This window comes from Melospiza georgiana, chromosome 8 (genome assembly GCF_028018845.1).
Source record: "Melospiza georgiana isolate bMelGeo1 chromosome 8, bMelGeo1.pri, whole genome shotgun sequence".
NCBI classification, from domain to species: Eukaryota; Metazoa; Chordata; class Aves; order Passeriformes; family Passerellidae; genus Melospiza; species Melospiza georgiana.
Genome location: NC_080437.1, coordinates 20,389,130 through 20,403,061, shown reverse-complemented (window position 1 = coordinate 20,403,061; position 13,932 = coordinate 20,389,130). Strand labels below are relative to the sequence as shown.

Genomic DNA, 13,932 nt, shown 5'->3' with positions numbered 1-13,932 from the left:
GAAACGTGGGTGCTAATGATATGCTGCCTTGCCTGGGAAAATGAATGGAGTAAGTACTTGTTAGGAAAAACAACCTACCTGAGAGTCACCACAGAAACAGTTCTGCTTTATGAAATAGGGCACACTCTGTGGAAAAGCCAAAAAGGTGATTTCTCAATGAAAAGCATCAGATCAGCGGGTCTGATACCCCCACTTAGTGAGAAATATTGAAGACTCTGCTCTATTCCCAGATTACAACATCCTGCATTTTTTGTTTTATAGAATTGCCAGCTGGGAATGATCTGCAACATTTTACCTATATCACCTTGTAGTGGCATATGGGATGTATGGTATACTTTCTGATATTATTGATGGGAATCAAGTGAAGAGCAAAATACATGTTAGCCCATCTGAAAAGGAAAAAGAGAAGGAAAGTAATGCATATAAACAGAGAATAAAACCCACAAAGCCTAGAAACAGAAACTTCCCACGATGGGCTGCCCTGACATAAAGAGCCAGGGAAGCTGAGACAGTAAGTATTCTGTTTTAAAATGCTGTGTCAAAACTGAAGTGCAGGTGGTCAGGCCTGGAGCTGGACTTAGCATGAGCTCAGTTTAGTGTTACAAAATGCAGCTGTGGTCCATGCCATGGAGGGGTTTCTTTGTGTGTCTTGGGTCTGTTGAGTCAGTCCTGTCCTGCAGCAGAGGTGCAAGGGACCTTGCAAGGATGTTGTACAAGTGGTTGACAATCTTCTGAGGGAAAGTGTAAGGTGTCAGTGTCCCTCTTGTGCAGACACTGGCCATTCCAGGACTGCATTTCTCAGGAATGTACATTTGGGAGCACTGCTCTGCACACATGACTCCAACAAGCCACAGTCTGCTTTCCTGAGAGCAACGTGGCTCGTGGGATTTGTGGCAATACAAATTCTAGTGCTTGGAATTTAAAGAGACAAATGATCTTCTGTGACTTTTATTGAATATGCTGTTTTTAAGCTATTGATATCTAGTTTAAAAAATAGTTTACCTCATTAGTGCCCTAGTAAAGGCTCTTATGAAAAATATTTAGTTCCCTTCTGGCTCACAGGAAACTTTTGAAGTATTGTTGAATTCTGTCAGGAAGTAAGAATCATGTTTCCCACACAGACTGGGTAGGGGACAGTTTGCCCATGCACTGCCTTGGCACCTTTTGGAGAAAAAAGCACTTATTCATATTAAAAAAAAAAACAAACGTTTTTCAGGATTCTAATCTTCATTTACAAGCATGGCAAAAAGCACTGAAGCAATAGGTTAGTCAGAAGAGAACCTGTGACTATATACATTTGCATGAGTTTCATATCTCATCATGGTTGGGCTGCTTGACTGTTCTTCAGCTGAAGCTCTGACCAAAGTAGTCACTTCAGTGCTTTTCAAGAGGACCTGGGATGTGATGCTGGATTAAATGGTAATTTACACTGTCTTGGGAAAAGTAAGTGTTGCCTGAAGCTATTGCTCTGATTTGGAGAGGATGTGGTTTTTTTGTTTCTTTTTTTTTTTTTTTTTTTTTTTTTGTTGGTTTGTTTATTGGGGTTTTTCTAATACTTTTTCAGATTACCATACATTTATTTATTTTTGTTAGAAAGAGATTAATTAAACTACTACGTTGTTTTATGTAGCATCTTAGTGATTCAATATTTCTTTCAACAGGTTGTAGCTTATAAATTCCAACAAGCTGGTCAGTAGATGCAGGAGGATGTGACTATCTCAGGATCTTGATGTGAAGAAGATCTTAATGAAATACTGGTGAGGAAGACCTTTTCACCTTTGAGGTGTTACTCACTCTTCCATGCCCTTAGTCCAACATGATATTCAACACGTGCTTGAAGAGCAGGCTGTTGTGAGGATCCCAGTGGGTCTGCCACAGGTAAGTGTTGTATCTGTGTCTGTCACTGCCAGCCTGACTTTCCTCTGATAAACAGCCACTGAAAGGGCTACAACTGGTGCCAGCACAAGAACACCACTGCCAGCAATGTTGTACTACTTTAATTAGATAGAATAAGAAATTTTATATGGTCCTCCACCTCACTGAGAATAAATATGAACATTATTTGGAAACAGAAGTTCTCAAATGTAAGGCAGAGGGCTTGGATTTAAGATGCATACTTACATTAATATGTTTTTAAACTTTTTAAAAATTTGCTAGAAATACATGAAGGGTGATTTAAATTATAAAAGGAAAATATATTTTTGAGGTGAATGCAGAAATTTGAAATACACATGCCTTGCTTGGAAAGACTGAGTGTAGTACAGAAATGCCATCAGCACCTTATCCTCAGGGCCATCAGCAATAATTGTCTTCCCAATTAGCATATAAAATTATCAGGGTAGACATGAATCATATTCATTGGTTGGGCTGGGCTAGAAAGAGAAGATGGAGCAAATGTGATGAAAGCAGTCAGCCTGTTTAATTAAAGAGTGAGAGGCTAATTATATTGGGAGTTCTCGTTAAAGGCGTGGGATTTAGGTGCTTCCCTTTTCCTGACAGGCATTTGAGGTGTTCTTGCAGTAGGTTTGGAATGTATTTTAGTCAACAGCAGCTTGGGTGGCAAGCTAAGTACAATTCTTCATTATTTTAAGTTTTAGATTTCAAGCTCTTTATTTTTTTCACTCCTCCATTTCTTTACTTGTGTAACTTCCTTCCCTTCTCTTTCCCTCCTCTCCTCAACCTGTTTTTCTACTTTCCTTTTTAGGTAACTGGAGGATGTTATTGCAGAAATGACAAAGGAAAATGCTTCTGTGTTGTAACTTGTTCCATCAGCCTCCCGTAGTCTGCTGTTCTCATGTTTGCCTCCCTGGGCTGGGTTTCTGAAGACAATAGTTTTATGCTACTTAGTAGAAAGCACTGAGAGGAAACACAACTTAAGAAAAAGTGATACTTTCACGTTAACTATTAACCAGATTCAAACAGGCTCGAGCACATTTCAAGTGAGGGTAACTTGGGCTGTTGAACAAGAAGGAACTCCAGAGTGAAGAATAGGCATGGGGATACTCTATTCAGAGGTACGTGACCATTTTCTGCAGTTACTGACGCTGTTCAAGGGATGGATATTCACTGGGCTTGGTTTGTTCCCTTTGCAGCCTCCCATACTCAGGCTTATAGAAATCTGGAAGTTTTTTCCCTTTGGAAATGTTTTCCTTTGTCTATTACAAGCTGTCAGTAGTACTATTTATAGAAGCAAAAAAATAATGCACTAACTGGCATAATTATCGTGGTTTCACAAAGTGAAGTGTGTTCAACATTTTCTGTTGTTCTGTGTTGAGATCAGAACGATTCTGTACACGGTGCAAGGAACAAACAGCTTTGCAAAAAGAAGACAACTACTCCTGTATTCCTTGGCTTACACTGAATAGAGATAATTAAGTTAATGCCTAAGAAAACATCCCATGCCCCCCATATCATTTTAGGAAGGTAATTATTTTTTACCTTATCTTTATGGGTTTGTCCCCAAACTACAGTTCATTTAATATTTTCCTGTACTTTAGAATAAATTCTACCCAAATGTATTCTGTTATAGATTTCCCATTTGTACATGGGGACAAATGAGGATTTTGGTCCTTTGTGACTATGAAAAGAGTGCGTTGCACTGTGTTTGTTTTTCTGGAGGTAGCATTACATAGCTGTTGCTTTTAAAGGTTACATTTCTATGCTGAAAGCCACCCTTTTATTTTCAAAAAGCTATTCCGTGAAATCAGGAAATCAGGCATCTTCTCCTCTTTCAGTATTACAAGGAACTTGAATCTGTGCATTCATAGGGTGATCAGCTGAAGAGACTGTAGCTTATTCTGAAAGGACTTCTTGCTTCTCTCCAGATCTGCTACTCTGGGATAGTATTGCAATGGAAATCAGTGTTGTCTAGCTTAATTACACAGATTTTTAAAGAATGTTTAAATGCAGTCCATGTTTCTCGTGCTTATTAGTTAATATTTTCATATAAATTCATTGTCTCTCTTTAAACATTTTGAGAAACAGTTTTCTGCATAAATTATTGTTCATATGGTAAATGATGTAAATTATACAGGATAGAAAGCTAGGCAACTGAAAATAAAGAATTGTAGGTTGCCTTTTCTGAGAAGCAGAACTTAGTGTATTCCTTGGCATCCGAAACATAATTTAGACTTTCCTGTTAAGTTGACAGCATGCTGTTCGTATAATTTTAGTGTAAAGGAAGAGGCTATGGATTGGTTCAGAATATTTTGACATTGCAAAATGTTTTCCTTTTTTCTAAACAATTGCAAAGACTTGATGTAATTTAGGCAATCCCCTGGAGTTCTACAGGAGGAAGCAATTGCAACTGAAATTGCTCTCCAAGTTGCAAGACAGGCTTTACCTTCACCTCCTCTCTATTGGTTGAATGCTTTGTCCTTCATACTGTGCCTTTAACCTTTACTTGGCTGGTAGAACTTGCTAAGTAGCTGGAGGTTTATCACTAAGCTCATCAAAACTGAGCAGAGGGTGATGCAAGAAACTCTGAAAACACCAGACAGGTTCAGATGTGCTGGTTCATCTGGATCTGGGTAAACTGCTAGGACCTAGCATCAATCATGTTCCACAATTGATTAAAAAAAAATTAATTGGTTCTATAACTGCCCTTTCTGATAGTGAAAGTGATATTGCTTTTCTTGCACCATATATTTGGTGATCTTGTACTGAGTGGTCTCACTCATGAAAACCCTTGCATGTCCTGTGAGTATTTCTCACCTTCCTTGAGGCCTTTTATACTGAACAACTAAAATCTGGTCTGAAGGGCTTGCAGAAGAAGTATTGGAGAAAGAGAGATTTTAAACACTCAATTATTGGCATATCTAATCTTCAAACTCTACTTTCCATTCTCCAGTGTCTGCCCACTGCTTTTTTTTCAGCTGGGCAGACTGTGCTCTAGTTATGATTAGCCCTGATGCTATGGCTGGGAAAAGGCACATCTGGAGAGGGTTAAAGGAGTGTTTGGGGCTGTGATTCTGGTTTTTCCTCCCTTCCATGTATATTTTGTGCAGAGTCACACTGTCAGGTTCGTCCCACGCACCGTGTCTGAATGCTGGGTGGTGCTGCAGGAGTGTGAATGAGAGCAGAGCTGAAGGGCTTTGCTGCCAGATCCTCCACAGAGGCCCTCTCCTCCTCTTTGCCCGAGCTGGGATTGTGGCTCCTACTCCCCCTCCCTGCAGAGCTGAGCCCGTGTCTGTGTGGGGTGCAGTGTTTGCTGTGCCAGTGCTGGCTCTGCCCTGCTGCTTCATGGGGGTGGGCAGGTCTGCTGTGAGTTCCCTGGGCAGCCAGGACACTGGGATTTGTAAATGATGTGGTGTGGGCAAGAGAAGCCACTCAGTGTCTTGGACTGCAAACCACTCCTCCAGGAGTTGAGAACTCAGTTCCCAGTGGTGCTTTCTTCAGAACTTGTTGTTGTGTTCTCTTTTCACACATCCCTAAAGGAGACTCCACAGACATGAGCACAAGACATGAACTTTGGGTTCCCTGGGTATGGCTTGCCCCTGGCATGTGAGGCTCAGGTGTTCTGAGAACTATCACATAGGTTTATTTCTCTCTTGTGTACGATGAGTGGATAACAATAACATAGCAACAGTAATAACCATAACACAAATATGAAACTGGCTGTATCACTACTGAGGCAATCTTCCAACACTGTAGAAAACAGAGTGAGATTTTCCAGCCCCTTATTCTCCAGGATAGGTTAAAACAGTGTAAAGCACAGTTAGTCCTCCTTTAGATAGGGTTGCCAGAGTGACAACCCAAAAAAAGTGAGAGATGGAAAAGAGTTTTGTGGCTGATGCTTCACAACCACAGAAATCCTGGCACATGCTCAAGCCCCAGCCTGGGGCCAGGCAGGTTTTGTGTCCAATCTGTTGCTACTGGAAGCTTGTTTTGTTACTTTACTCTGCTTATGAATACAAATGTCTTTTTAATTTTCATGCTAAATTTCTTGGTCAGATGTATCAACTTGTTTACCATATTCCTTGAAATTAATTTGTCTTCTTTAATACTGTCCCTTTAATTTATTTTGGAGCACCAGGGACAGTGCTGTGTCTCCCTAGCCCAGCTAAGCAAATCAACCTTTCCTCAGGCTCTTCATGTTCCTCAGTTGTAGAGATGTTTCACGCTCCTGCCATGGTCTGATCTCATTTTAGGACACAATTTACAAGAACTCTACACACCATCCCAGTAAAGTGTCTTCTATAACACCTCTTTCTGTGAGAGACACTGTCTAATATAGCATTTGCCTTTCTTGGACAAGTGGCTGATTGTCACCTATTTGTATTTTTTCTTATCTTTATACTTTCCTAACATTTTTTTTTCTGAATCCTTATTGTTATTGATGTCAATATCATGAACTTAGAGTTGTTGGTAGTGCTTTGCTCCTTTACTTAAATATTCTGCTACTATGTTTGCTTTTCCAGCCATGGAAAAGCCAATTTGAGAGATGTATTACAAGTTTGGTCTGTGAGATTTTTCACCTTTCTTTGACTAAAAGGTGTTTTCAAGAATATGAACCAGCAGACTGGACCTCAAAAAAATCCCATAGAAATGGGAAAAAAGTTGTGTTTCTTTGTTGTTTTTCTTTTTTTTTTTTTTTTTTTTTTTTAAATATGAATGGAACATAATGCAGATAACATAATTTCTACAAAGTGCCCCCACTCCAGGGGAATAATATTGATTCAAAATGGATCTTTACTTCACATCATATTTAAAATACATCAGTTTCCCAGGTATTAGTTGCTGGAATGGATGAGAACTGCTTCCTTGCATTCTCTGTGCCCTGGATGTTTTCTGGTTTCAGTAGGTGAAGGAGCACCTGTGACTTGTGTGTGCTGGCTCTGTGCATGACTTCACCCCAAATAATGTGGTCTCTTAGGGAGTGGTCTGGGTGCCATCGCTGCTCATGGCTCTAGAACTGAGTTCAGCAGGAGTGGAAGGTTTAGAGAAAGATCCCATGGATCAGTGAGAGCATCAGTCAGAAATGCCTAGGGTTCACCCAGCAAGTAAAAGTCTTTGAGGCAGCACAGAAAGAAAAGCAGAAAAAAGCAAATCCTTGAGCTGCTGAGTGAGCAAAACCAGCTTAGGAAGGAGCAAATTTATATGGTAAATGACTGGGATTTGAACAGATGTTCAACCAAAGAACATCTTTAAATAAGCAAAGCAATATCTAAGCAAAAGAGTAGCAGGGAAATCAGAGGTGCAGGCAGACTCCACAGGATCTTCTCTCTCCTGGACATGAAGATACAGTACTAGACACCAACATGACAGAGAGCAGGGTTCTAGAGAAAACTGATCTTTTAGATGGCACCTGTGTGCAAATCACACCAAAAGGGGTTTGAAAGAGACTTTTCTCCTCAAAATCATTGAAACAGTTCTGGTTCTGGTTCAATGCAAAACCCCAAATTGTATATGTATACTTCTATACAAATATAGAGAAATGTGCAAGTTTAAAATATGGCATGTGTTCTTTTTAGTTTTTGACTCATAATTAGAACAAAACAAGAAGTGGTGTAAGGTCTGGTAAGTATGTAAATACTTTCTTTGGAAACAAATCACTTCTCTTATGCAACTGTCCAGAAAACTAAGCAGTAATTATGCTGGAGGTAAACCTGTTTTGTAAATCAAAGTTTGGCTGAAAATGTGTAAATAAGATGAATATTTTTAATGCAGGAAGGTGTAGGAGTAGAGGGGAGGACAGAGAGAAGGGAACAATCTGGAGGAGTGAGGAAAGAGCTCAGAGATCAGGACTAGATCTTTTTCAGATAAAGTATTTAGAATGTGAAAAAAGGAGAGTGAAGAGGAAAACTACAGCTAATATTTAAAGAAAATATCTGTTTTGGAAGATTTTGGATAAAATCTTCAGTATCAAAGAAAAGACAGACTTATTCTATTTTTGTCTGGAGAATTCAAATGCTACCAGTCTGCCTCACCTCTAAATGTTAGTTTCTGCCTGTATTAGGCTGTTAGAACCCTGCAGTACTCCTGCCCTTCCCAGCTTCTCCTTAGTCTGAATTAGTGCTACAGGAGATGGAAGAAATTGCAGTTTAAGTCAAGGATGTGTAGAAATATTGAGCGAAAAGCTGACCAGAAAGCAGTTCTCAAAAAAAAAAAAAACCAAGCAGGATCTGATCCGTGGGCACACTGGCATGGGGTTTTTTTAGGTATTTCAAGGTCTAGAAAAGAAACACTGGTGGGGCTTGGTTTTTCAACTTTCACCTGAAGTGTGGCTCTCTTCTGGGAATGGATGAGTCAGGAGTGGCTCATTCTGCTCAGCCAGAGGTAAAGCCTGAGGAGAACTCTGGTACTTGTCCCTGCCTGCTGCTTAACATAGTGACCAACTATATTACAGAGTTATATCCCGTCAGAATGGAAGCTGCTTTGGGGGGCTCTTTGCTAATGGCTGCAAATATACAGGACTTATTTCCTGGGTAATAGAAATAGCATCCAAAAGGAGCAGAAAATCCGTTCCACTGCGCAAAGGCTGTCACTTTGGGGCTGGAGGCTGTGTGGAGCTGCAGGAGCGTCTCCTACCACCATCTTCTGGAAGGCACCAAGAACTACAGCCTCTGCCAAGTGTCCTGGGGTGTGTGAGGAGTCAGCCAGGATGGGAGGTATGGATGTCTTAGTGAAACACTAAGTGCTGATGAATATTATCTTCTCACTTCAGCCCATCTGTCAGGCAGCTTATAAAAACGATTTCAACAAAGTTCATCTCCTTTTGGAGAGCAACAGCAACTATTTGAATGTCCAGGACAGCTTCCTTGGAGACACCCCCTTAATTTGTGCATGTAAACAAGGAAACAACAGGATAGTTAACTATCTTCTTAGGAAACATGCTGATGTCAACCTCAGAAATAAGGTAAGTGGCCGCTGACTCTCCTTTTTGGGACTGTTCTTTCAGATTCTTGGTGTGCCAGTGGGGACACTGGAAAACACAGACAAACATCAAGTTTGTTTCCTATTGAGCATATGTGGAGAAACAGGTGGAACTAAAAGGCTTCTCTGCTTATTTTGGGGCTGTGTCCAGCTCCATTTTGACAACCTGTAACAAGTTTAACACTGTAGCACAAAACTATGCAGACCTGCCCTTTAGTTACTTTGGTATTCATTATTCAAGGATTTTTTTTTTAAAGCTCTATTCTCAATAGGAGTCTGTGGTGGTTTTTGCTGCTTTCCTGTTTTTCTCTGATGTCCCAAAAGCGATGCCCTAAGGTCTCACATATCCTTGCTTCAGTAGTCAGCACCTCCATAAGAAGGAGGGCTGTGGTGACTCCTCCTGCTGATTTACCTTGCTGTGTGGCAGCAACAGCCACATGAGATACCCACTCTATCCTTTGAATTTCTGCAGCCAGGTCCAAGTTTGCCAACACACACATGGAATCCTTTGGATCCCACATCCTCCTTGCATGTGTAGTCCAATTTCCATGTCCCTCTATGTGTTAATGTGCTTCTACTTAAAGGAAGCAAGATGCATGTGTCTATTTCTGCTTGAAAATCACAGGAGATTTCCTATTAGAAATTGTAGAAGAAAGCTTGTGGAATTTAAAATGGTCTTCTCTAATCAATGTTAGTCAAAGTGAGATGACTGAATCTGGTACTAATGAGAGTTGCTTTGTGTTTAGAAGGGCTGCACTTGCCTCCACTATGCTGTGAGGAAACGGTTCACCTTCCTTGACTACGTGCTCATCATAATCCTCATGCCAGTTATGCTCATTGGGTACCTTCTCATGGTGAGTCTGGAGGGAAGCAACAATGACTCTGTACCTTTCCCTTGCCATTCTTCCTGGCAGTGTTTCAGGCCATATCCAGCTCTACAGAATATGGGCTGCTTTCTTAAAGCAAGACTGAATGTGTAAAACAGAAGGGTTTTTACTGTGGCTGTAACTGGTGAAGGAACAGATTTGTATTGCTGCATCAGTCTGACATTCCCACAGACCATGCCTCTTTTTGGGAAAAACCCCACTGTATTTAGCACAAATATACTTTAGACTATATGCAAATTAACTGTTTTACTGTGTTACTCTTGCCTTGCACCAAACAGGTCTCAAAGACAAAACAGAATGAACACCTGGTCAAGATGTTGCTTAGAGCTGGAGTCGATGTGAATGCTACAGACTCTGTAAGTAGGTTTATACAAATGCAAATGTGGCTCACAGGAAGGAAATAACATTAAAAACAGACTACAGAACCTTCTACAGCATAGCTGGAGTAGGAGCATCAGGCACTGAACTCACTAATGTACCAGGAAGATTCAGTGCTTCTGCTTGACGCTCAGGCAACAGATTTACAGTGGATACAGAAATAATCCCCCGCTGATCAACTTCTCCTCCCTTTCTGAACAATGCCCTCATAAGAGAATCCAGGCAAACTGGGCTCAGGTATTGATGTATTAAATACTCAATTCTGTAAAGATTCTAGTGATACAAGCATCTGAGTTTATCAGCATTTATTTTGAACTGGAACAGAGTTGTGGGCTACAGGGCAAGACCCTGTGTCTTCTTTTGCTCTTCAAAGTGTGCTGATCTGCCCTATACAGAGTTATGTATCCACTATCCTACTTGGGTGAGGTAAAGAGCTGCTCTTCTCCAAGGCAGAAAGGGAGAAACATTAATTTTAACAGCAATGAAATTCTAAAACACTGAAGTACAAGCAAACAGTATTGTTTAAGATGTAGTTTCTGAGGTCAAGCTCATGTGATCCCCTGAAATTACTGGTTTCCTGCTAATGTATCAAACCTGTTTTAGCAGTTGCATCCCAGGGAAGGAATTAATTTTTTTGATCCTGTTTTTCTCATGGTAACGTGTTTGTTTCATCTTGTAGTGTATTGTGACAGGAAATGGTGTGTGTGTTTTGCAACCAGCTGTTAGGGGGAATCTGATATCCTACAGATAGTCCTACTTACCCAAACTCTACTAAAGAAGTCATAGAAATAAAATTAATTTGCTTCCCTTTCCCTTCAGTCTGGCAGCACAGCCCTTCACTATGCTTGTGAAATGAAAAACCAGGCAGTCATTCCTCTACTGCTTGAAGCTCATGCAGACACTTCTGTAAAGAATCAGGTAAGAAGGTGAAGTTGATAAATGTATTGTTTTTCATGGTGGCCAGCCAGTAGGTACATTGTAGGCCTTAGCTGGTGCACAGCAATGTAAGGAAAAGGGTGCACATCTTCCTGGCAGCCAATTTGTTCCCTGTTTTCTACTTAGCTCAGAGCTATCTATAGTTGTTCCTAAGATGTAGGCTGCAGGGCAAGGATAGAAGTCTTCCCAGGTGGTTTTTGTGCTTTGAGCACCCCTCTTCTGAGAGGCTAAGTCAATCTGCTTTTGTCACCAGAACAGCTCAAGTCTTTCCCAAATCAATATTGACCTGGGAGTATCTGCACTGCTGAGTTGAGGTGGGCAGTGTATTACCTATGCTGCTCTTGAAATCAAATCTTAGCTGAGCTCTGTACATTTGGATATTACTCCCAGGAAAAGTGGAAAGGCTTTCCCTGCTGTAGGGGAGGTCTCTGTTCCTTTCTTCAGCCAGAGCAGTATAGGCCCAGCATGTCCTGAAATCTTTACTTTAGAGCAGAAGTGACAGGGAACATTACACAGGGGGCAAAGTTAGGAAATCTCTTTGTATGTGACCCATATCTGTCATATTGCAATGTATTTCATGTGTTTCTTTCAGAATGGGGAGACTCCCCTAGATATAGCAAGAAGATTACAGTTCCACAGCATTGAAAGCATGATAAGAAAAGATTCTTAGCCATCAAGAACTGTCAAACATGCAGAAAATTACCTCATCTGACAACCCACCTTTCACAACAGCAGAAGTGGGGGCTGATACTTGATAAAGACTCAGTCCACATCCACCCCTTCCTTGCTGCAAACTTGGACAATTTTGTGTGAGATTTATCAGTACCCCAAGGCCATGAAGTTAATTTTATTTTACTAAGCCATGAATTACTACAATAGTGTTCAAAATATCGCCCTTTCCATCTGCTTCATCAGTTTTATTACTTGACTTCCGCAGACTGTGGATTTTGAAAGCTAGCTATAAAATATCTGGAAGCCTAAACATTGCATATGATGGTTGGCAGCCAACGCAAAAATAAAATATCCTTTAGAGTGTGTGCTACTTGTTCCATAGGGAAACTAAACAATGTGCTACAGCAGTTATAAAAGGTCTGGTACCCTTCTTCTTAGTGTTTATCTTCCTTCAATGGGAGGGGCTGGGAAAACAGATCTCTCAGTTGAGCCCTTCTTTCTTCCATCCTTCCTACGATTTTCACACACCTTAATTCTCCCTGTGTTACTACAAGAGTAGGACTTAGATTTCATCTAAGAAACAGCAAAAAGAGATTCAATCCCTTGGTGGATTAGGAAAGAAAGTCAATTCCCAGATCACTTAAATGCATTAAGAAATAGTAAAGAAAATATGTTTGGCTCAGTAGAGAAACAGGTCTCTAGACTACCTTTCCAATATAAACAGTGCACTAAAGAAAAAAAAAAGAGTCAATAAATGAAATGCTGTTGATGGAAACCAGATGTGTCATTCCCATGGGACTAGGCAGGATAGCCTGCTGTACAGAGTGGTGCATGCAGCAGGGGATAATACCAATCACCATAATAATATATCCACGAGTCTTCTCTTGCATAAGTGAAGGCAGAAGAAAACCTGCAGTATTAAGCAATGTATCAAAGTGGTCCAGTGCTTTGTGATTTAATAATGCAGCAATAAAGGAGAAGCTCCTTTCATACACTGCTGTGTTGTGCCTCCTTGGTATAATGGATCTTTATTTTTGTTGACAATTTTGGCCTTTTCCTGTAAGCTGTCAGAAGTGCAGTACAGCATTGCCAGTGGTGCCACAGTAGGTGTGTGGAAAAGCTAGTGTACTTTTCCTGTGTTGCAAAGCCAGCTATATTGTTCAGTGTAACTATTGTATTGGATGTCAACTCCAACTGCAAGGGGTCTTGGCTTGGCAAGATGAGCTTGAGGCTGCAGCCAGAAACACTCCATGAAATAAAGCTCCTGTTGGAGCCTGTAATAATGAACATTTTGTGTGCAGCCTGGGGACAGACACTCCGGAGCAGCTTGAGGTGAGAAGAGGGGAGGCACTTGCATGGATTGTGAAGATGCCATCACTTAGGGCTGATGGCTGGGAGGAGAAAACATCCAACTGCTGTGCCATGTTTCAGGAACTGCTTGAATGAAGAATGGCCCAGACACAGAGCTGTGTAAAACTGAACGCTGAGAGCTCAGAGTGCTGGCAGCAGCTTCATTGCCAGTGTGAAAATAATTCATAGGGTGGAAGCTGTATTGCCTGGAGTGCACCTTGCTGGATGGGTCTACGTCTCCTTATTCCACAGCTGCCACCTGTGGTCTTTGAAACTGTGAGGGGCTCAGGGTGTGTGAACAAACATTTGTGTGACTTGTAGGCATGGGAGGCAGAGGCAGTAAATTTTTTTTGAGGTTGGATTCCTTGATATTTTTAGTCATCTATTATCTGCTCAGCTTCTTGTGCTTGAAGATCTCTTGGTTGTGTTAAATTTAAGGGGTAATTTAAGGAGGGAAAACAAAAAAAAAAAAACAAAAAAAACCAACAGGTTCTGTCAAGAGGATCAAGAATTTAATTTAAACAAAATTGTTCATTTCAACAGAGAAATTATCAAATCACACTTTTGGGTCTCCCTAGGAAGACAAAAATTGGGAATGAGAATGCCTCAATTGGGTAAATAAGATCTATCTGAAAAAACAGAATTTAGGCTTAGGGAAATTAGTCTTGTAGAAATAAAAACTTTTGAGGTTTAGTGATCCCTGCAATATGTACTCCAATGTATTCATGTTTTCAGCTTTCATTCTTATATACCTCGGACTTCTCAGGAAGACAGCAGTCACAGTAACACCATGGAAAAACTCAAATTATGAGGAAAGCAAGAAATAAATAAGAAC

General features: G+C 40.7%; 1 protein-coding gene across 1 annotated transcript; it reads left to right on the top strand.

Annotated features, from left to right (window-relative positions):
- Positions 1 to 2,821: 2,821 nt before the first annotated feature.
- ANKRD22 (ankyrin repeat domain 22) lies at positions 2,822 to 12,701 on the top strand. The gene is made up of 6 exons (XM_058029456.1): positions 2,822 to 3,014; positions 8,666 to 8,857; positions 9,621 to 9,728; positions 10,040 to 10,117; positions 10,959 to 11,057; positions 11,668 to 12,701. Exons 1-6 carry the CDS (start codon positions 2,994 to 2,996, stop codon positions 11,743 to 11,745), a joined length of 576 nt encoding a protein of 191 aa, XP_057885439.1. The 5' UTR covers positions 2,822 to 2,993; the 3' UTR covers positions 11,746 to 12,701.
- Positions 12,702 to 13,932: the final 1,231 nt, after the last annotated feature.

What these genes read in the sequence shown, in the direction of transcription:
- ANKRD22 (XM_058029456.1), top strand. Translation starts at nt 2,994, where the DNA reads ATGGGGATACTCTATTCAGAG. An exon ending in TCATTGGGTACCTTCTCATG is followed by an intron (nt 9,729 to 10,039) that starts GTGAGTCTGGAG and finishes TGCACCAAACAG; the next exon opens with GTCTCAAAGACAAAACAGAA. An exon ending in ATGTGAATGCTACAGACTCT is followed by an intron (nt 10,118 to 10,958) that starts GTAAGTAGGTTT and finishes CTTTCCCTTCAG; the next exon opens with TCTGGCAGCACAGCCCTTCA.